The sequence below is a fragment of the Nannobrachium achirus genome, assembly GCF_963921795.1.
Source record: "Nannobrachium achirus genome assembly, chromosome: 8".
Lineage (NCBI taxonomy): Eukaryota > Metazoa > Chordata > Actinopteri > Myctophiformes > Myctophidae > Nannobrachium > Nannobrachium achirus.
Genome location: NC_137817.1, coordinates 44,746,833 through 44,769,680, shown reverse-complemented (window position 1 = coordinate 44,769,680; position 22,848 = coordinate 44,746,833). Strand labels below are relative to the sequence as shown.

Sequence of the window (22,848 nt, the reverse complement as noted above, 5' to 3'; positions counted from 1 at the left end):
CCAACTTGTGTGCAAGCAGAGCACGCAACGAGGTGTGCTCTGCTGGCCAAATGAAAACATTACCAAGAATACTCTTATTTACCAAACTCTGCTGTCATCACCAGTGGCATCACCAGGAATGCTGGTCCCTCATTGGCTGTAGGCAGACACCTACATACAGTACATACATACATACATACATACATACATACAAATGGGTCCCAACCCACTGTTTGGGAAACAGTGATCTATTATAGTATGCATTATGTTTGGAGGATTATGTATGAGAGTCTACTTTTCTCTGTGCTTTGTATTTTCATTAGTAGTGCAGCTCCTCATTCCCACCCTCTGAATGTCCAGTAAAGGTTTTGTTATGTTTCTCCTCAGCTCTCCAGACTGAACCAACACACACCACACCAGGTAAGACTGTCTGTCTGTCTGTCTGTCTGTCTGTCTGTCTGTCTGTCTGTCTGTCTGTCTGAGTGAGTTGTTCAAAATGTGGGACCAAACCATTAAATCGCGATTCGCAGCCCCCACTGCAACATGTCTTGTTACAACACTGTTCATATTTGAACCAGGAAAATATGGTTATATTTAGTATTTAAAGTGAATAAAAATGTCAGTCAGTAAAGTGAATAAAAAGGTCAGTCAGTAATACATACATACATACATACAGACAGACATACAGACATACATACATACATACATACATACATTTCAGGGCTACGGTCTTCAAAAGAGTCAGACACCTACATACATACCCAGCCAATTACGGTATTTGCATGCTCTGCTTGCGCAAGTAATAATACAATAGCATTACTCTCAACGCATTATAGATCGATGTTCATAATGAACCGAAACCAGAAACCGTTGAGGCCTTAAACATTAAGGACCCAAAACAGACACATATTGTCATAATAGTTGTCTTAGTTTGTGATTAAAAATGAATTAGACCTCCAAATTCACCTGTTGTATTGGACTTTGTGGTATTGGTACCATGGTATTTGTACTGAGACAACGCATGAACAGAGTATTCTCTGTTTGTTACCTGATATCGGTAATGCAATGCATGTTGACATGTTGGTCTATGCAAGTGCTCTGCATGGTTACCTGGTCCATCCCTTCAACACACAGAGGTGTAGAAATCCGCCTCCTGGTGGTGCTAGAACAGGCCTCTTTGTGATGCTAGATGGAGTGTGCGTGTACACCTTTGCTGCCAGTGTGGCAACGGTGCCGGAGATGGTACCTGTTCACAGACAGAAGGACGGACACGTGGACACATGGACAAGCGGACAGGGGCGAAAACATAGTCTCGGCCATGCCCTGGCGGAGACAATAAACAGAAACACTGAACCAATCACAGTAGCCAAACTACTTAGGCTAGTCAGAAGCAGAGCCGTCTTTTGTAGAGTTTTGTCACCTCCGTTCATTTTATGGGGCCAGGTCTCTTCTGTCTATTGGTGAATAGTGACAAAGTGCTGAACCTGAAGTTTACAGAATGCATTGGAGTCTTTGGGGAAAAAGTGACATTTCGAGTTACATGAACCATGTGACCAGCGCTGTTTCTAACCCCGCATTGGCAGCTAAAATACATTCAGAGAGGACCCAGTCAAGTTCTGAATGATGTCATTTTTTGTAGTTAATGCTGGTGACAAACTTTGGCTTTGAGCTGTATGAAGGTGATTATTTGATTAATATAATAAAACTAATTCTGCAGTCAATTGGTTGTCAACTCAAAATGCATCAAGTTGAAAGGCATTGTGAGCTTACAGATCTGTTATATTTTCACTCAATCAACACCTACATTAATATGACATGTACAGAACAAGGACGCTTGGGGTATGTTGGTACTGGCTGCATTATACTGGCCCCTACTGGATGAATTGGTAAATACATGTAACCTGTACAGTGTCCCATGGGGCATTACCTTACCACTCCTCTCTGTAACATTCTTCTAGTATTTGTCTGTGTAGGCTACTTGTCTACAGCAGTGTGATTCACGCCGCATGCATGAAGGAGTTCGCATGTAGGTTTTATGATGTTGTAGTAGGCATATCCCTGATTTACATTCATTCATCTTTTCAGCTACTTGGAAAATTCCCATTCTACTACTCTGCCACCATAATGTGGAATGCCCTGACATCACCATTCATTAATATAATCTATTTTCTTCTAGTAGCCTATAGTAAAATTAACATCAGAATGTAAATTGTTCAACCTCAGAAACATGAAAAGGCTAGACACAAGGACACCAGCTTTATAATACATGACTGACTGAGAGTCAACTAAATTCTCTTTCCTGGTGCAAGTTTTGAAATGACAAAGAACTGATGTTACTACCATGTCTTGGTGGGGGCTCGACCCATGATGGACTTCTTAGTGTTTCAGGTCTCAGCAGCATGGTATAACACTTTGGGCCAAACAATGCCACCAACAGACCAAAACTAGATGCTAAAATAGCAAACATCTCCACTACATCTGCATATTTGCCTGCCCTGAAGAGCTGACATATGCTGGGATGAAAGCTATCCACACGGCACAGAAGATCAACATGCTGACAGTGATGAACTTGGTGTTGAATTTAGCACTGCAGCATTCTGCACGTGGACCAGAAATATTGAAGTGAAGAAAATACAAACGGAGGATATAGAATAAAGAACTTGAAAGCGTCTTGCTGGAACTCAGCGCACACAGAACTGGTCGGATTTATTCAGTCACTCATACAGACAAGTTAACAAGCATTTCAGTCACTTCAGAATATGAGTTCATCACACACTTCAATTGAGAGCATAATGTCAACACCCCCAGTCCCCACTTGCTCTCACATTGAATACACACTTGCTCTCACATTGAATACACCCCCCCCCCCCCACACACACACACACACACAAAATCATTAATTTAATTACAAATACATAAATAAATATTCTTTCAACTCACATTTTTTAACTTTACAACCATCACTACATTTGTTGCTGGCTGAAAAACATAAATAGGGGCCTACACCTGTTCAAATAATCATCGCATAACCCCAAAATAAAATTAACACCTCTTTATCTTTTTCCAGTTCGTATCCCCAACTGATTTCTTGCACTCTGGCAGTCTGGTTAGGGCACATTTTTGTATTTTGTCTGAGCCACACATTAAACCAAAAGGTCTTGGCACCATTTCTTGTAAACCTCCTACACCAAACACCTTTTTGAAATGGGGGCTTCTCTCTCGCTAACTACAAACTGGGACCTGACTAAAAACAATTTCTACAGGCATGCCCAGGAGATACTGGGGTCAAATAATAAAACTAATTGGATTATATTGTACAGTACAGTGTATTTTAGTTAAATGTGTCTATTTATTTCTGAACTAGGCAAGATGTTTTACTATAACTGTTGTCCTGTACCATTGTAGGTTGATGAAGTCATGCTGTTGGAGAAACCCTGCTTGTCTTGCTGGGTTGGATAGACATACAACACTCACGTGCACAACACACCATGATCAGCACTGATTTACTGCCATAAATTGGTCGCTATTCTTTCTGTCCAGTGATTCTTAACAAGGTTTAAACTGAACCCAAATCTAGTGTTGACCAACAATTCAGGGCCCCAATACTTAATGTATAATGTCATCAACCTGTGTTTCTTTTCCGTATCAACCTCTCTCGTTCACTGGAGCGAAGCTTTAAAAAGGAGGAAGCTACAGGTTGTTGTGATGCTGCCAACAGCATAATGTTTTGTTCATCGTTGATGCCAGGGTTAGATCTAGTTTATCAGTCACACAACATCATCACATTGTTGTCACAGGAGAGTTCTTCAATACATTACAGTTTCCTCAAGGGGAGATTTTATTCAGGTCTGTAGTTGGTGTATAGCTTATACTCAAGGTCCAGACAAGAAACATTAACAAACTTGAAAGGATTTGTTTTATTTTACAGGAGATACAAAGTTACTCAAACTAAAGCTAGGACAGAATCAACTCCAATAAAATCACAATATTTGTATAGTTTCTTTTCATAAATATTTAGCTCTAATAGGTTTGGTTAAATACTATACGTTTGTCTGTTTTTGTGTGATTAAACTAAAGCCATGCATGCTGTAATCAAACACCACAAGATTCGAGTTAAAAGTTACAGAAAAGGGCATAAAGTAAATACGGTTGGACAACTTTCTGTACTAAAGATTCAGTCGGAATTAAATGAACACCTTTTGAATACATTATTTGTAGTTCCGGCATTTCATCTTTTACAGGTCATGTTTTTGCAAATAAAGAGTTTGCAATGCAAAACATACTGTATGCAACACATATATTAAACTAGAAAAATATTGTTCCTTCGAAACAATTGTGGGCTCGCTTCAAGCCAGAAAACAATGGCTATAAAAGTACAAAATGTCAAGATCGCAGGCAGTGCTCTCTTTGACGTTACTGACGTCAACGATTGGTCCATTTTGTTCCAAAAATGTGTTGTGCAAAAGTTGACCCGCTGGTGGCGCTATAACAGGCCAATGTAAGAAGGGTGGTATCTGTTCCTTGACCTATTGGGAATGTGCTTGCAAGATTTCACGCACATTGCAGGCTGTGTTCATGATTTGAGGTGTTTTTGGCTTTGGCCACTTTATCGCTGCTTGCAGCTATATTCATTATTATAATTTTTTTGTGTGTGTGCACTTCATAGGCATATTAGATAAAGGTCCTTAGATTGTGTGTAGAATGTTTCATGCAAATTGCAAAAAAAAAATCCTAACGGGTTTAAGCGTTTCACAAACTGCTCAAAATGATATAGCGCCCCCCTTTGGCCAATTGGGGTAAGATTGGTTTTAGTGATATTTGGACTAACACTCTACATCTTTGCCAAATGCCATGAACATGTTACTTTGCATGTATGATTTAGAGGCAGAAGAATAATTTGCATAAAACTGCAATATTCATTGAATTTATTTAAAAAAGCATGTTTCAATTTTAAAGAAATCCGATCTGACAGATCTTTAGATATCGGTCCAAAGTTCACGTAAAAAAAGTTTTGTGCACGTGGAGCGAAAATTCCAGAATAAAAGCGGGTTTACGTGTTTTACAAACTGCTCAATATGGCGGAAAATCGAAGGGCGGAGCTTACTTAACAACGACACAGATGTCTTCCGCTCGAGTCAAAGCACGCGTGTAACAAGTTGCATGTCTTCAAACAAAACGAGTCATGACTTATGCCCGTTTGAAGTTTGAATTTTCAAACGCTTCGTATAGCGCCCCCCTTTGGCCGATTGGAATAAAATTGGTTTCAGTGATACTTTGACTAACCCTCCACATCTTTGCCAAATGCCATGAACGTGTAACTTTGCATGTATGATTTAGAGGCCGAAGAATAATTTGCATAAAACCGCAATATTGATTGAATTATTAAAAAATTATATTTCACTTTAAAAAAAATCTGGTTGATCAATCTGACCGTATTGGTCCAAAGTTCATGTGAAAAAAGTTTTGTGCACTTGACGCGAAAATCCCAGGAGGAGATAGATTTTTACTGTTTTTCATATAATTCCGAATTGTGGGAGACCTAAAGGTCAGAGGTCAAAAGTTAGAGGGTAAAAGTTGTTCGGCATGAGGAGACGCATAAGTGTATACAGGTTTCATGGCTGTATGTATAACACAGCATGAGCTATACCTGTTCAAAGATCGCACTTTCGAAGGCTTCCTACAGCGCCACCATTTGGCCGATTGCTATAAAAAATAATAGCGCACTTCGCCACTGTAAACTGAACACATTGATGTTTTTATTTTCATTTTCTCACTAAGTATGTAGGAGTAGAAAGGAACCGAAGTTCCCGTCTACTGTCTGACTGACTGACTGATAGATAAACTAGAAAAATATTGTTCCTTCGAAACAATTGTGGGCTCGCTTCAAGCCAGAAAACAATGGCTATAAAAGCACAAAATGTCAAGATCGCAGGCAGTGCTCTCTTTGACGTTACTGACGTCAAAGATTGGTCCATTTTGTTCCAAAAATGTGTTGTGTAAAAGTTGACCCGCTGGTGGCGCTATAACAGGCCAATGATAGAAGGGTGGTATCTGTTCCTTGACCTATTGGGAATGTGCTAGCAAGATTTCACGCACATCCCAGGCTGTGTTCATGATTTGAGGTGTTTTTGGCTTTGGCCACTTTATCGCTGCTTGCAGCTATATTTATTATTATTATTTTATTATTTTATTGTATGCACTTCATAGGCATGTTAGATAAAGGTCCTTAGATTGCGTGTAGAATGTTTCATGCAAATTGCTAAAAAGAAATCCTAGAATAAAAACGGTTTTAAGCGTTTCACAAACTGCTCAAAATGATATAGCGCCCCCCTTTGGCCAATTGGGGTATGATTGGTTTTAGTGATATTTGGAATAACACTCTACATCTTTGCCAAATGCCATGAACATGCTACGTTGTATGTATGATTTAGAGGCAGAAGAATAATTTGCATAAAAATGCAATATTCATTGAATTATTTAAAAAAGCATGTTTCAATTTTAAAGAAATCCGATCTGACAGATCTTTAGATATCGGTCCAAAGTTCACTTAAAAAAAGTTTTGTGCACGTGACGCGAAAATTTCAGAATAAAAGCGGGTTTACGCGTTTTACAAACTGCTCAAATTGGCAGAAAATCGAAGGGCGGAGCTTACTTAACAATGACACAGATGTCTTCCGCTTGAGTCAAAGCACGCGTGTAACAAGTTGCATGTCTTCAAACGAAACGAGTCAAGACTTATGCCCGTTTGAAGTTTGAATTTTCAAACGCTTCGTATAGCGCCCCCCTTTGGCCAATTGGAATAAGATTGGTTTCAGTGATATTTGGACTAACCCTCTACATGTTTGCCAAATGCCATGAAAGTAACACTTTGCATGTTTGATTTAGAGGCAGAATAATAATTTGCATAAAACCGCAATATGAATTGAATTATTAAAAATTAATGGTTTAACGTACAAACTTCTCACCACATAGACTGTATAAGTATTGGTCCAAAGTTCATGTGAAAAAAGTTTTGTGCACTTGACGCGAAAATCCCAGGAGGAGATAGATTTTTACTGTTTTTCATATAATTCCGAATTGTGGGAGACCTAAAGGTCAGAGGTCAAAAGTTAGAGGGTAAAAGTTGTTCGGCATGAGGAGACGCATAAGGGTATACAGGTTTCATGGCTGTACCTAAAACACAGCATGAGCTATACCTGTTCAAAGATCGCACTTTCGAAGGCTTCCTACAGCGCCACCATTTGGCCGATTGCTGTAAAAAATAATAGCACACTTCGCCACTGTAAGCTGAACACATTGATGTTTTTATTTTCATTTTCTCACTAAGTATGTAGGAGTAGAAAGGAACCGAAGTTTTGAGGAGAACTTGATATGACGGTTAGATATTGTCACTAGAAAAATATTGTTCCTTCGAAACAATTGTGGGCTCGCTTCAAGCCAGAAAACAATGGCTATAAAAGTACAAAATGTCAAGATTGCAGGCAGTGCTCTCTTTGACGTTACTGACGTCAACGATTGGTCCATTTTGTTCCAAAAATGTGTTGTGCAAAAGTTGACCCGCTGGTGGCGCTATAACAGGCCAATGTGAGAAGGGTGGTATCTGTTCCTTGACCTATTGGGAATGTGTTTGCAAGATTTCACGCACATTGCAGGCTGTGTTCATGATTTGAGGTGTTTTTGGCTTTGGCCACTTTATCGCTGCTTGCAGCTATATTCATTATTATTATTTTTTTTTGTGTGTGTGCACTTCATAGGCATACTGTATTAGATAAAGGTCCTTAGATTGTGTGTAGAATGTTTCATGCAAATTGCAAAAAAAAAATCCTAACGGGTTTAAGCGTTTCACAAACTGCTCAAAATGATATAGCGCCCCCCTTTGGCCAATTGGGGTAAGATTGGTTTTAGTGATATTTGGACTAACACTCTACATCTTTGCCAAATGCCATGAACATGTTACTTTGCATGTATGATTTAGAGGCAGAAGAATAATTTGCATAAAACTGAAATATTCATTGAATTTATTTAAAAAAGCATGTTTCAATTTTAAAGAAATCCGATCTGACAGATCTTTAGATATCGGTCCAAAGTTCACGTAAAAAAAGTTTTGTGCACGTGGAGCGAAAATTCCAGAATAAAAGTGGGTTTACGCGTTTTACAAACTGCTCAATATGGCGGAAAATCGAAGGGCGGAGCTTACTTAACAACGACACATATGTCTTCCGCTCGAGTCAAAGCACGTGTGTAACAAGTTGCATGTCTTCAAACAAAACGAGTCATGACTTATGCCCGTTTGAAGTTTGAATTTTCAAACGCTTCGTATAGCGCCCCCCTTTGGCCGATTGGAATAAAATTGGTTTCAGTGATACTTTGACTAACCCTCCACATCTTTGCCAAATGCCATGAACGTGTAACTTTGCATGTATGATTTAGAGGCCGAAGAATAATTTGCATAAAACCGCAATATTGATTGAATTATTAAAAGATTATATTTCACTTTAAAAAAAATCTGGTTGATCAATCTGACCGTATTGGTCCAAAGTTCATGTGAAAAAAGTTTTGTGCACTTGACGCGAAAATCCCAGGAGGAGATAGATTTTTACTGTTTTTCATATAATTCCGAATTGTGGGAGACCTAAAGGTCAGAGGTCAAAAGTTAGAGGGTAAAAGTTGTTCGGCATGAGGAGACGCATAAGTGTATACAGGTTTCATGGCTGTATGTATAACACAGCATGAGCTATACCTGTTCAAAGTTCGCACTTTCGAAGGCTTCCTACAGCGCCACCATTTGGCCGATTGCTATAACAAATAATAGCACACTTCGCCACTGTAAACTGAACACATTGATGTTTTTATTTTCATTTTCTCACTAAGTATGTAGGAGTAGAAAGGAACCGAAGTTTTGAGGAGAACTTGATATGACGGTTAGATATTGTCACTAGAAAAATATTGTTCCTTCGAAACAATTGTGGGCTCGCTTCAAGCCAGAAAACAATGGCTATAAAAGTACAAAATGTCAAGATCGCAGGCAGTGCTCTCTTTGACGTTACTGACGTCAAAGATTGGTCCATTTTGTTCCAAAAATGTGTTGTGCAAAAGTTGACCCGCTGGTGGCGCTATAACAGGCCAATGTAAGAAGGGTATCTGTTCCTTGACCTATTGGGAATGTGCTTGCAAGATTTCACGCACATTGCAGGCTGTGTTCATGATTTGAGGTGTTTTTGGCTTTGGCCACTTTATCGCTGCTTGCACCTATATTTATTATTATTATTATTTTTTTGTGTGTGTGCACTTCATAGGCATATTAGATAAAGGTCCTTAGATTATGTGTAGAATGTTTTATGCAAATTGCTAAAAAAATCCTAACGAGTTTAAGCGTTTCACAAACTGTTCAAAATGATATAGCGCCCCCCTTTGGCCAATTGGGGTAAGATTGGTTTTAGTGATATTTGGACTAACACTCTACATCTTTGCCAAATGCCATGAAATTGTTACTTTGCATGTATGATTTAGAGGCAGAAGAATAATTTGCATAAAACTGCAATATTCATTGAATTTATTTAAAAAAGCATGTTGTAATTTTAAAGAAATCCGATCTGACAGATCTTTAGATATTGGTCCAAAGTTCACGTAAAAAAAGTTTTGTGCACGTGACGCGAAAATTCCAGAATAAAAGCGGGTTTACGTGTTTTACAAACTGCTCAAATTGGCGGAAAATTGAAGGGCGGAGCTTACTTAACAACGACACAGATGTCTTCCGCTTGAGTCAAAGCACGCGTGTAAACAAGTTGCATGTCTTAAAACGAAACGAGTCATGACTTATGCCCGTTTGAAGTTTGAATTTTCAAACGCTTCGTATAGCGCCCCCCCTTTGGCCGATTGGAATAAAATTGGTTTCAGTGATACTTTGACTAACCCTCTACATCTTTGCCAAATGCCATGAACGTGTAACTTTGCATGTATGATTTAGAGGCCGAAGAATAATTTGCATAAAACTGCAATATTGATTGAATCATTAAAAAATTATATTTCACTTTAAAAGAAATCCGACCAGACTAGTTTGACCGTATTGGTCCAAAGTTCATGTGAAAAAAGTTTTGTGCGCGTAACGCAAAAATCCCAGGAGGAGATAGATTTTTACTGTTTTTTATATAATTCAAAATTCTGGGGGATCTAAAGGTCAGAGGTCAAAAGTTAGAGGGTAAAAGTTGTTCGGCATGAGGAGACGCATACGTGTATACAGGTTTCATGACTGTACGTATAACAGAGCATGAGCTCTATCTGTTCAAAGTTCGCACTTTCGAAGGCTTCCTACAGCGCCACCATTTGGCCGATTGCTGTAAAAAATAATAGCACACTTCGCCACTGTAAGCTGAACACAATGATGTTTTTATTTTCATTTTCTGTCTAAGTATGTAGGAGTAGAAAGGAACCGAAGTTTTGAGGAGAACTTGATATGACGGTTAGATATTGTCACTAGAAAAATATTGTTCCTTCGAAACAATTGTGGGCTCGCTTCAAGCCGGAAAACAATGGCTATAAAAGCACAAAATGTCAAGATCGCAGGCAGTGCTCTCTTTGACGTTACTGACGTCAAAGATTGGTCCATTTTGTTCCAAAAATGTGTTGTGCAAAAGTTGACCCGCTGGTGGCGCTATAACAGGCCAATGTGAGAAGGTTGGTATCTGTTCCTTGACCTATTGGGAATGTGCTTGCAAGATTTCACGCACATCCCAGGCTGTGTTCATGATTTGAGGTGTTTTTGGCTTTGGCCACTTTATCGCTGCTTGCAGCTATATTCATTATTATTATTATTTTTTGCGTGTGTGCACTTCATAGGCATATTAGATAAAGGTCCTTAGATTGTGTGTAGAATGTTTCATGCAAATTGCAAAAAAAAAATCCTAACGGGTTTAAGCGTTTCACAAACTGCTCAAAATGATATAGCGCCCCCCTTTGGCCAATTGGGGTAAGATTGGTTTTAGTGATATTTGGACTAACACTCTACATCTTTGCCAAATGCCATGAACATGTTACTTTGCATGTATGATTTAGAGGCAGAAGAATAATTTGCATAAAACTGCAATATTCATTGAATTTATTTAAAAAAGCATGTTTCAATTTTAAAGAAATCCGATCTGACAGATCTTTAGATATCGGTCCAAAGTTCACGTAAAAAAAGTTTTGTGCACGTGGAGCGAAAATTCCAGAATATAAGCGGGTTTACGCGTTTTACAAACTGCTCAAAATGGCGGAAAATTGAAGGGCGGAGCTTACTTAACAACGACACAGATGTCTTCCACTTGAGTCAACGCACGCGTGTAACAAGTTGCATGTCTTCAAACGAAACGAGTCATGACTTATGCCCGTTTGAAGTTTGAATTTTCAAACGCTTCGTATAGCGCCCCCCTTTGGCCGATTGGAATAAAATTGGTTTCAGTGATACTTTGACTAAACCTCCACATCTTTGCCAAATGCCATGAACGTGTAACTTTGCATGTATGATTTAGAGGCCGAAGAATAATTTGCATAAAACCGCAATATTGATTGAATTATTAAAAAAATATATTTCACTTTAAAAGAAATCCGCCGAGACTAGTTTGACCGTATTGGTCCAAAGTTCATGTGAAAAAAGTTTTGTGCGCGTAACGCAAAAATCCCAGGAGGAGATAGATTTTTACTGTTTTTTATATAATTCAAAATTCTGGGGGATCTAAAGGTCAGAGGTCAAAAGTCAGAGCGTAAAAGTTGTTCGGCATGAGGAGACGCATAGGTCTATACAGGTTTCATGACTGTACGTATAACAGAGCATGAGCTCTATCTGTTCAAAGTTCGCACTTTCGAAGGCTTCCTACAGCGCCACCATTTGGCCGATTGCTGTAAAAAATAATAGCACACTTCGCCACTGTAAGCTGAACACATTGATGTTTTTATTTTCATTTTCTGTCTAAGTATGTAGGAGTAGAAAGGAACCGAAGTTTTGAGGAGAACTTGATATGACGGTTAGATATTGTCACTAGAAAAATATTGTTCCTTCGAAACAATTGTGGTCTCGCTTCAAGCCAGAAAACAATGGCTATAAAAGCAAAAAATGTCAAGATCGCAGGCAGTGCTCTCTTTGACGTTACTGACGTCAAAGATTGGTCCATTTTGTTCCAAAAATGTGTTATGCAAAAGTTGACCCGCTGGTGGCGCTATAACAGGCCAATGTGAGAAGGTTGGTATCTGTTCCTTGACCTATTGGGAATGTGCTTGCAAGATTTCACGCACATCCCAGGCTGTGTTCATGATTTGAGGTGTTTTTGGCTTTGGACACTTTATCGCTGCTTGCAGCTATATTTATTATTATTATTTTATATTTTTTTTGTGTGCACTTCACAGGCATGTTAGATAAAGGTCCTTAGATTGCGTGTAGAATGTTTCATGCAAATTGCAAAAAAAATCCTAGAATAAAAACGGGTTTAAGCGTTTTACAAACTGCTCAAAATTATATAGCGCCCCCCTTTGGCCATTTGGGGTAAGATTGGTTTCAGTGATATTTGAACTAACCCTCTACACTATTTTGTCATGAAAATGTGACTTTGCATGTATGTTTTAGAGGCAGAAGAATAATTTGCATAAAAATGCAATATTGTTTGAATTATTTAAAAAAGCATGTTTCAATGTTAAAGAAATCCGATCTGACAGATCTTTAGATATCGGTCCAAAGTTCACGTAAAAAAAGTTTTGTGCACGTGACGCGAAAATTCCAGAATAAAAGCGGGTTTACGCGTTTTACAAACTGCTCAAAGTGGCGGAAAATCGAAGGGCGGAGCTTACTTAACAACGACACAGATGTCTTCCGCTTGAGTCAAAGCACGCGTGTAACAAGTTGCATGTCTTCAAACGAAACGAGTCATGACTTATGCCCGTTTGAAGTTTGAATTTTCAAACGCTTCGTATAGCGCCCCCCTTTGGCCGATTGGAATAAAATTGGTTTCAGTGATACTTTGACTAACCCTCCACATCTTTGCCAAATGCCATGAACGTGTAACTTTGCATGTATGATTTAGAGGCAGAAGAATAATTTGCATAAAACCGCAATATTGATAGAATTATTAAAAAATTATATTTCACTTTAAAAGAAATCCGCCGAGATTAGTTTGACCGTATTGGTCCAAAGTTCATGTGAAAAAAGTTTTGTGCACTTGACGCGAAAATCCCAGGAGGAGATAGATTTTTACTGTTTTTCATATAATTCCGAATTGTGGGAGACCTAAAGGTCAGAGGTCAAAAGTTAGAGGGTAAAAGTTGTTCGGCATGAGGAGACGCATAAGTGTATACAGGTTTCATGGCTGTACGTATAACACAGCATGAGCTATACCTGTTCAAAGATCGCACTTTCGAAGGCTTCCTACAGCGCCACCATTTGGCCGATTGCTGTATAAAGTAATAGCACACGTCGCCACAGTAAGCTGAACACATTGATGTTTTTATTTTCATTTTCTCATTAAGTATGTAGGAGTTGAAAGGTGCCAAAGTATTGAGGAGAACTTGATATAGTATATAAATAAATAAATAAATAAATAATGACAATATCTAAAGTGTGCTCGCCTTTAGGCGAGCCCACAACTAGAAAAATATTGTTCCTTCGAAACAATTGTGGGCTCGCTTCAAGCCAGAAAACAATGGCTATAAAAGTACAAAATGTCAAGATCGCAGGCAGTGCTCTCTTTGACGTTACTGACGTCAAAGATTGGTCCATTTTGTTCCAAAAATGTGTTGTGCCAAAAGTTGACCCGCTGGTGGCGCTATTATAACAGGCCAATGTAAGAAGGGTGGTATCTGTTCCTTGACCTATTGGGAATGTGCTTGCAAGATTTCACTGACATTGCAGGCTGTGTTCATGATTTGAGGTGTTTTTGGCTTTGGCCACTTTATCGCTGCTTGCAGCTATATTTGTTATTATTTTTCTTTTTGTGTGTGTGTGCACTTCATAGGCATATTAGATAAAGGTCCTTAGATTGTGTGTAGAATGTTTCATGCAAATTGCAAAAAAAATCCTAACGGGTTTAAGCGTTTCACAAACTGCTCAAAATGATATAGCGCCCCCCTTTGGCCAATTGGAGTGAGATTGGATTTAGTGATATTTGGACTAACACTCTACATCTTTGCCAAATGCCATGAACATGTTACTTTGCATGTATGATTTAGAGGCAGAAGAATAATTTGCATAAAACTGCAATATTCATTGAATTATTAAAAAAGCATGTTTCGATTTAAAAAAAAAATCCGATCTGACAGATCTTTAGATATTGGTCCAAAGTTCACGTAAAAAAAGTTTTGTGCACGTGGAGCGAAAATTCCAGAATAAAAGCGGGTTTACGCGTTTTACAAACTGCTCAAAATGGCGGAAAATCGAAGGGCGGAGCTTACTTAACAAAGACACAGATGTCTTCCGCTCGAGTCAAAGCACGCGTGTAAGCAAGTTGCATGTCTTAAAACGAAACGAGTCATGACTTATGCCCGTTTGAAGTTTGAATTTTCAAACGCTTCGTATAGCGCCCCCCTTTGGCCGATTGGACTAAAATTGGTTTCAGTAATACTTTGACTAACCCTCTACATCTTTGCCAAATGCCATGAACGTGTAACTTTGCATGTATGATTTAGAGGCCGAAGAATAATTTGCATAAAACCGCAATATTGATTGAATTATTAAAAAATTATATTTCACTTTAAAATAAATCTGGTTGATCAATCTGACCGTATTGGTCCAAAGTTCATGTGAAAAAAGTTTCGTGCGCGTAACGAAAAAAACCCAGGAGGAGATAGATTTTTACTGTTTTTCATATAATTCCAAATTGTGGGAGATCTAAAGGTCAAAGGTCAAAAGTCAGAGCGTAAAAGTTGTTCGGCATGAGGAGACGCATACGTGTATACAGGTTTCATGGCTTTACCTCAAACACAGCATGAGCTATACCTGTTCAAAATTCGCACTTTCGAAGGCTTCCTACAGCGCCACCATTTGGCCGATTGCTGTAAAAAGTAATAGCACACGTCGCCACAGTAAGCTGAACACATTGATGTTTTTATTTTCATTTTCTCACTAAGTATGTAGGAGTAGAAAGGAACCGAAGTTTTTTGATACTTGCACTGACTGCCTGCCTAGTATAGAAATAATGACAATATCTAAAGTGTGCTCGCCTTATAGGCGAGCCCACAACTAGAAAAATATTGTTCCTTCGAAACAATTGTGGGCTCGCTTCAAGCCAGAAAACAATGGCTATAAAAGCACAAAATGTCAAGATCGCAGGCAGTGCTCTCTTTGACGTTACTGACGTCAACGATTGGTCCATTTTGTTCCAAAAATGTGTTGTGCAAAAGTTGACCCGCTGGTGGCGCTATAACAGGCCAATGTAAGAAGGGTGGTATCTGTTCCTTGACCTATTGGGAATGTGCTTGCAAGATTTCACGCACATTGCAGGCTGTGTTCATGATTTGAGGTGTTTTTGGCTTTGGCCACTTTATCGCTGCTTGCAGCTATATTCATTATTATAATTTTTTTGTGTGTGTGCACTTCATAGGCATATTAGATAAAGGTCCTTAGATTGTGTGTAGAATGTTTCATGCAAATTGCAAAAAAAAAATCCTAACGGGTTTAAGCGTTTCACAAACTGCTCAAAATGATATAGCGCCCCCCTTTGTTCAATTGGGGTAAGATTGGTTTTAGTGATATTTGGACTAGCACTCTACATCTTTGCCAAATGCCATGAACATGTTACTTTGCATGTATGATTTAGAGGCAGAAGAATAATTTGCATAAAACTGCAATATTCATTGAATTTATTTAAAAAAGCATGTTTCAATTTTAAAGAAATCCGATCTGACAGATCTTTAGATATCGGTCCAAAGTTCACGTAAAAAAAGTTTTGTGCACGTGGAGCGAAAATTCCAGAATAAAAGCGGGTTTACGCGTTTTACAAACTGCTCAATATGGCGGAAAATCGAAGGGCGGAGCTTACTTAACAACGACACAGATGTCTTCCGCTCGAGTCAAAGCACGCGTGTAACAACTTGCATGTCTTCAAACAAAACGAGTCATGACTTATGCCCGTTTGAAGTTTGAATTTTCAAACGCTTCGTATAGCGCCCCCCTTTGGCCGATTGGAATAAAATTGGTTTCAGTGATACTTTGACTAACCCTCCACATCTTTGCCAAATGCCATGAACGTGTAACTTTGCATGTATGATTTAGAGGCCGAAGAATAATTTGCATAAAACCGCAATATTGATTGAATTATTAAAAAATTATATTTCACTTTAAAAAAAATCTGGTTGATCAATCTGACCGTATTGGTCCAAAGTTCATGTGAAAAAAGTTTTGTGCACTTGATGCGAAAATCCCAGGAGGAGATAGATTTTTACTGTTTTTCATATAATTCCGAATTGTGGGAGACCTAAAGGTCAGAGGTCAAAAGTTAGAGGGTAAAAGTTGTTCGGCATGAGGAGACGCATACGTGTATACAGGTTTCATGGCTGTAACTAAAACACAGCATGAGCTATACCTGTTCAAAGTTCGCACTTTCGAAGGCTTCCTACAGCGCCACCATTTGGCTGATTGCTATAAAAAATAATAGCGCACTTCGCCACTGTAAACTGAACACATTGATGTTTTTATTTTCATTTTCTCACTAAGTATGTAGGAGTAGAAAGGAACCGAAGTTCCCGTCTACTGTCTGACTGACTGACTGATAGATAAACTAGAAAAATATTGTTCCTTCGAAACAATTGTGGGCTCGCTTCAAGCCAGAAAACAATGGCTGTAAAAGTACAAAATGTCAAGATCGCAGGCAGTGCTCTCTTTGACGTTACTGACGTCAACGATTGGTCCATTTTGTTCCAAAAATGTGTTGTGCAAAAGTTGACCCGCTGGTGGCGCTATAACAGGCCAATGTAAGAAGGGTGGTATCTGTTCCTTGACCTATTGGGAATGTGCTTGCAAGATTTCACGCACATTGCAGGCTGTGTTCATGATTTGAGGTGTTTTTGGCTTTGGCCACTTTATCGCTGCTTGCAGCTATATTCATTATTATAATTTTTTTGTGTGTGTGCACTTCATAGGCATATTAGATAAAGGTCCTTAGATTGTGTGTAGAATGTTTCATGCAAATCCCAACGGGTTTAAGCGTTTCACAAACTGCTCAAAATGATATAGCGCCCCCCTTTGGCCAATTGGGGTAAGATTGGTTTTAGTGATATTTGGACTAACACTCTACATCTTTGCCAAATGCCATGAACATGTTACTTTGCATGTATGATTTAGAGGCAGAAGAATAATTTGCATAAAACTGCAATATTCATTGAATTTATTTAAAAAAGCATGTTTCAATTTTAAAGAAATCCGATCTGACAGATCTTTAGATATCGGTCCAAAGTTCACGTAAAAAATGTTTTGTGCACGTGGAGCGAAAATTCCAGAATAAAAGCGGGTTTATGCGTTTTACAAACTGCTCAATATGGCGGAAAATCGAAGGGCGGAGCTTACTTAACAACGACACAGATGTCTTCCGCTCGAGTCAAAGCACGCGTGTAACAAGTTGCATGTCTTCAAACAAAACGAGTCATGACTTATGCCCGTTTGAAGTTTGAATTTTCAAACGCTTCGTATAGCGCCCCCCTTTGGCCGATTGGAATAAAATTGGTTTCAGTGATACTTTGACTAACCCTCCACATCTTTGCCAAATGCCATGAACGTGTAACTTTGCATGTATGATTTAGAGGCCGAAGAATAATTTGCATAAAACCGCAATGTTGATTGAATTATAAAAAAATTATATTTCACTTTAAAAAAAATCTGGTTGATCAATCTGAACGTATTGGTCCAAAGTTCATGTGAAAAAAGTTTCATGCGCGTAACGCGAAAATCCCAGGAGGAGATAGATTTTTACTGTTTTTCATATAATTCCGAATTGTGGGAGACCTAAAGGTCAGAGGTCAAAAGTTAGAGGGTAAAAGTTGTTCGGCATGAGGAGACGCATAAGTGTATACAGGTTTCATGGCTGTATGTATAACACAGCATGAGCTATACCTGTTCAAAGATCGCACTTTCGAAGGCTTCCTACAGCGCCACCATTTGGCCGATTGCTATAGAAAATAATAGCACACTTCGCCACTGTAAACTGAACACATTGATGTTTTTATTTTCATTTTCTCACTAAGTATGTAGGAGTAGAAAGGAACCGAAGTTTTGAGGAGAACTTGATATAGTATATAAATAAATAAATAAATAAATAATGACAATATCTAAAGTGTGCTCGCCTTATAGGCGAGCCCACAATAATGACAATATCTAAAGTGTGCTCGCCTTATAGGCGAGCCCACAATAATGACAATATCTAAAGTGTGCTCGCCTTATAGGCGAGCCCACAATTAAATCGATTGTGGGTAGGGTGTGATACATCAAATTAAAATCCAATCATATATATGTTACAGTGTTTTTGAGGTTCCAGTGAGATTGGGAACCCCCTTTTTTCGTTTTCTTTTTGACTAATTTCCCTTATTTATCCTATTAGTAGAGGACCTGGCTAAGATATGTATGCGCTTAATTTAGGAGAGAATATCTCAACTGTTCTTGGCTAATATGACCCCAAGGAACAACTTAAGAACTGTGCGAAATTCTCCATCCGGGGCGAAATACCCGAAAATGACCACGCCCTTTTAAAAATGACCACAACTTCCAACATGGCTTTATCTTCTAAACCGTTGGAGCTGCACATTTTCTGAAGTGCTCAACATGTTCAGAATACCAATGTTTAGGGGGACATATACGTGTGTAACATTTCTAATTTCGATATTTTATGACAAAACAACTAAGAAGCGCTAAAAACGGTCAACTTCTTATTGTCCAGGGCCTTAGGGACATTTTTTGCACTAATCAGTGTAAAACCATCAAACTTGTCCCAGATGTAACCCAGAGCATGCTCTAGTGATTTAGGAAGGGTGCCCAGCGACTCTTCAGGGTCATCATTGTGGCCAAATCCAATATGGCCGACAAGCGACCTCACCCTAAAGGGCGAGGTCGCGCCATGTCTTGGCCATCTGGCCACTGATGTATATCGACCAGTTACCCATATATGGAGACCCGTGGTACCCGTATATGGAGATCCATGTACTTTATATGGAGATATGCTGTGAGAGCCCAAACATGCTTACTCAGTTATTTGTTATGTGAAAGTCCTATGATGTCTATGACATCTGACATCATACCCCTTTATGCCCATAGATGGAGATCCCTGTCTGTAGAACCAGCCACACAGATATGGGCTGTCTTGACCATCTGTCTTGGCCATATGGATTCCGTTAGTGTGGTATGTGGCCGATGTGGCCCCCATATACTGTATGGGCATGGGCATGGGTATGAGCATTCCCATATGAAGTCCTGTGAAGTCCTTATTATGTTGCCTGGTTAATAAACCAGACTGCACTCAACACCACCCCCTGGTGGTAGTGAAGTGTGTGATAGAGGCTGGCACCGCCAGGCAACTTATTATGGGCTTAATATTGATGACATCAGGGAACTCCATATATGGGCATAAAAGGGACTCTGTTTGTGTGACATCACAGTGAAGCCAGGGCGTGACGTCAGAGCGGCACATTCTGTTAGAGTGGTTCCCCTGACATCACAGTGATGTCAGGGCAGCAAACCCATAGACCGTAAAAAAGTGTACACGTCCAGACGTCCACGCATCCAGATTGTTTCACATACTACACTGCGGCCTTCATGACATCATCGTGATACATTAATACATGTATCATTATGTAACATAAAGTTTCATCCAGATTGAGTGTAGAGTTCTAGGAGTGAGTTAAAACTGGAGAAAACAAACAACCTATGTATCTTAGATGCTTCTTCTCCTTTCGTGTATCATCGTCCGGTTGGCAACATTTTAGAAAGTAACAAGAAATTTTAAGATTTCTTGTTACTTAGGGGAGGCCATGGGGCTGGCTGTCGTCTTCTCCCCTTTGCTGACGTCAACCTAGGCAGGGTTTGAACCACTCACCTTCCGCGTGAAGGGCTGGGCATATGCACTAACCACTACACCAACGTCGCACCTTAGATGCAATTTCATTGAAACAATATAACAGTAGACACAGCCAGTACAATATTGTGTAACAATGTTCAGCAAAAATGTTGTATATAAACGTCATTATCTTTGAAATATGCAAATTGGTTCGGACCCACCCAATCATAAAGATAAGCATTCCAACATGTTTAAAATGTCCAGAAAACATGAAATAGACACCAAGTTTGCATTTTGTAGCCCATCTGGTTCAATAGTTATAGCCAAAACTGTTTTGAGATGGCAGCCATATTGGATTTGGCCAAATTGATGACCCTGAAGAGTCGCTGGGCACCCTTCCTAAATCATTAGAGCATGCTCTGGGTTACATCTGGGACAGGTTTGATTGTTTTACACTGATTAGTGCAAAAAATGTCCCTAAGGCCCTGGACAATAAGAAGTTGCCTGTTTTTAGCGTTTCTTAGTTGTTTTGTCATAAAATATCGAAATTAGAAATGTTACACACGTATATGTCCCCCTAAACATTGGTATTCTGAACATTTTGAGCACTTCAGAAAATGTGTAACTCCAACGGTTTAGAAGATAAAGCCATGTTGGAAGTTGTGGTCATTTTTAAAAGGGCGTGGTCATTTTCGGGTATTTCGACCCGGCGGATAGACAATTTCGCACAGTTCTTAAGTTGTTCCCAGGGGTCATATTAGCCAAGAACAGTTGAGATATTCTCTCCTAAATTAAGCGCATACATATCTTAGCCAGGTCCTAGACTATATATCCTTTGTTCTCTCTCCTGCCAGGATATAATTGGTATCCTGACCTGGAAATCTGTTTTCTGTTCACTAAAGAGCTGTAGAAACAGGGAGACCCTTCTGAACAAACGCTCTTTATGATATCTATTTAACACTTTTTTGTTTTGTTTTTTTAATCACTCAGATATTTATCACTCTAAACAGGATGATTAAGTAGTATTACATTCAGTGCAAATGTTTAGATTTAACCAGGAGGAATGTTCCAGTAGTGATGCCCAGCAGACCCAGAGTCAGACCAACTCCACAGAAGACAGCTGGAGCAGAGCTGCTCTCAGTGATGTCAGCCTCTGTGAACAACAACACATCAACAGAGCCGGTTTTTAAGCAGGCACTATGGGCAGTTGCCCAGGGCGTCAGAGGCACAAGGGGGCGCTAAAGGAGAGAGAAGCACCCCAGCTGTAAACCCTTGTCGGTAACACTTGTCTTTGAGTGTGTGTGCGGTGTGTGTGTGTGTGTGTGTGTGTGTGTGTGTGTGTGTGTGTGTGTGTGTGTGTGTGTGTGTGTGTGTGTCAGTCAGAGGAGGTTTGCCCAGGGTGCCATTTGGGTCAGAACCGGGCCTGCACATCAATGAAACACATGTTTTACTTTACACACTAGCACTAGCTAGTTTCCCTTCCGCTATTATTGTTTCCGCAGGCAATGCCTTGTAAGGGAGTGCTTTTTTTCGGTAGAGACGATGGGCGCACGTAACGCTCGACACAGGGACTCGCTCACTTTAGCTCGGTCGGCTCAAGTCTGCTTGAGACAACTCAGCGCCGTACCTCCGGCTCAGGCAATCACAAACCGCGGCCGACAACGCATCACCTACAGAAACAATAGTCGCTTCTATTATTATTGTTATTATTATTATGCAAACTGAAGCATTTGATAGTTTTAGGATAAATTATGACTTATTATCATTAAATCTTTAACTTGTTCTCACCCCAAAACCTGGTCTGAGGCTCCTGCAGAGCTTCATGCTCCACAGTACAGGCATAGACGTCTCCCTCCTGGGGGGTGAAGGTCAGGGTGGAGATGTGGCGGTAGGTCTCATCGGGATTAGGAACATACGAGACAATACGATCTTCCACAGCGACTACTACGTCGTTCTTGGTCCACTTCACTTTGATGGAAGGAGGGTAAAAGTGGTTGACAAAGCAGATGAGCGTGTTTTCTGTCCCATTTATCACTTCATCTTTGGTGTAAATCATGGTGTCAGGGGCTTCTGAGGGTTAAAGTAGAGGTTAAAAATTAGGCAGTGCATCTAAAGCTTTTCATCAATGGACTATACCAATGACCTGTTGGTTCAAAAACAATGTCCTTACCTTTGGCCTCTGGTTTGTCTTTAACATATTGCATCCTTCTCAGTGTGGTTGGACATTCAGCTTTGACACCCTTTGCGAACTCAAAGGTGTGGGGAATATGAAGCTGAGGGACAGCTGGTTGGAGCCTAGTAGCCCACACTACCATTTCTTTCTTAAAGTCTATGTAGAGGAGTTCATCACCATCCAGCGTCACAGAGAGCAGGGTTTCTCCAGACTCAAAGCACCCAAAGTTGGATTGCATGACATGACTCTCTAAAAAAGAGAGATTGAGCTCTTACAGTTATTGTATGTTAATCGTACAATGACACATACAATTTACAATTTAGGCATTTAGCAGACGCTTTTAATCCAAAGCAATTTACAATAAGCAGGTAATAAATACATCAATATAATAAGCAAGATAATGTCAATATAATAAGCAAGATAATATGTCTAGGGATGGGTATCGTTCACCTTTTAATCGATACGATACCTTTTTCGTTACCGGCTGGGAATCGATATGATACCTTTTTCGATACCATTTTCGATACTTTTTATTTATTATTATTATTATAATTATTATTTGCCTTTTTCTATGGGCTATTTTATAGACGTTGGATCATTATCATAATAATAAACATTATAGGCTATTCTCGGCTATTTTCACAGTAACGAGTGTAGCCTACTAAAGCAGTCATTAAACTTTCAGTAGCCCAACTGTTA

The 22,848-nt window shown here is 39.4% G+C and overlaps 1 protein-coding gene across 1 annotated transcript; it reads right to left on the bottom strand.

Moving 5' to 3' along the window:
• Positions 1-2,451: 2,451 nt before the first annotated feature.
• On the bottom strand, positions 2,452-22,387 carry LOC308290134 (H-2 class II histocompatibility antigen, A-U alpha chain-like; the record flags this gene model as incomplete). The annotated part of the gene is made up of 5 exons (XM_080731909.1): positions 2,452-2,576; positions 3,377-3,425; positions 21,032-21,129; positions 21,765-22,046; positions 22,147-22,387. 5 exons carry the CDS (start codon positions 22,385-22,387, stop codon positions 2,452-2,454), a joined length of 795 nt encoding a protein of 264 aa, XP_080588035.1.
• Between the last annotated feature and the right edge of the window lie 461 nt (positions 22,388-22,848).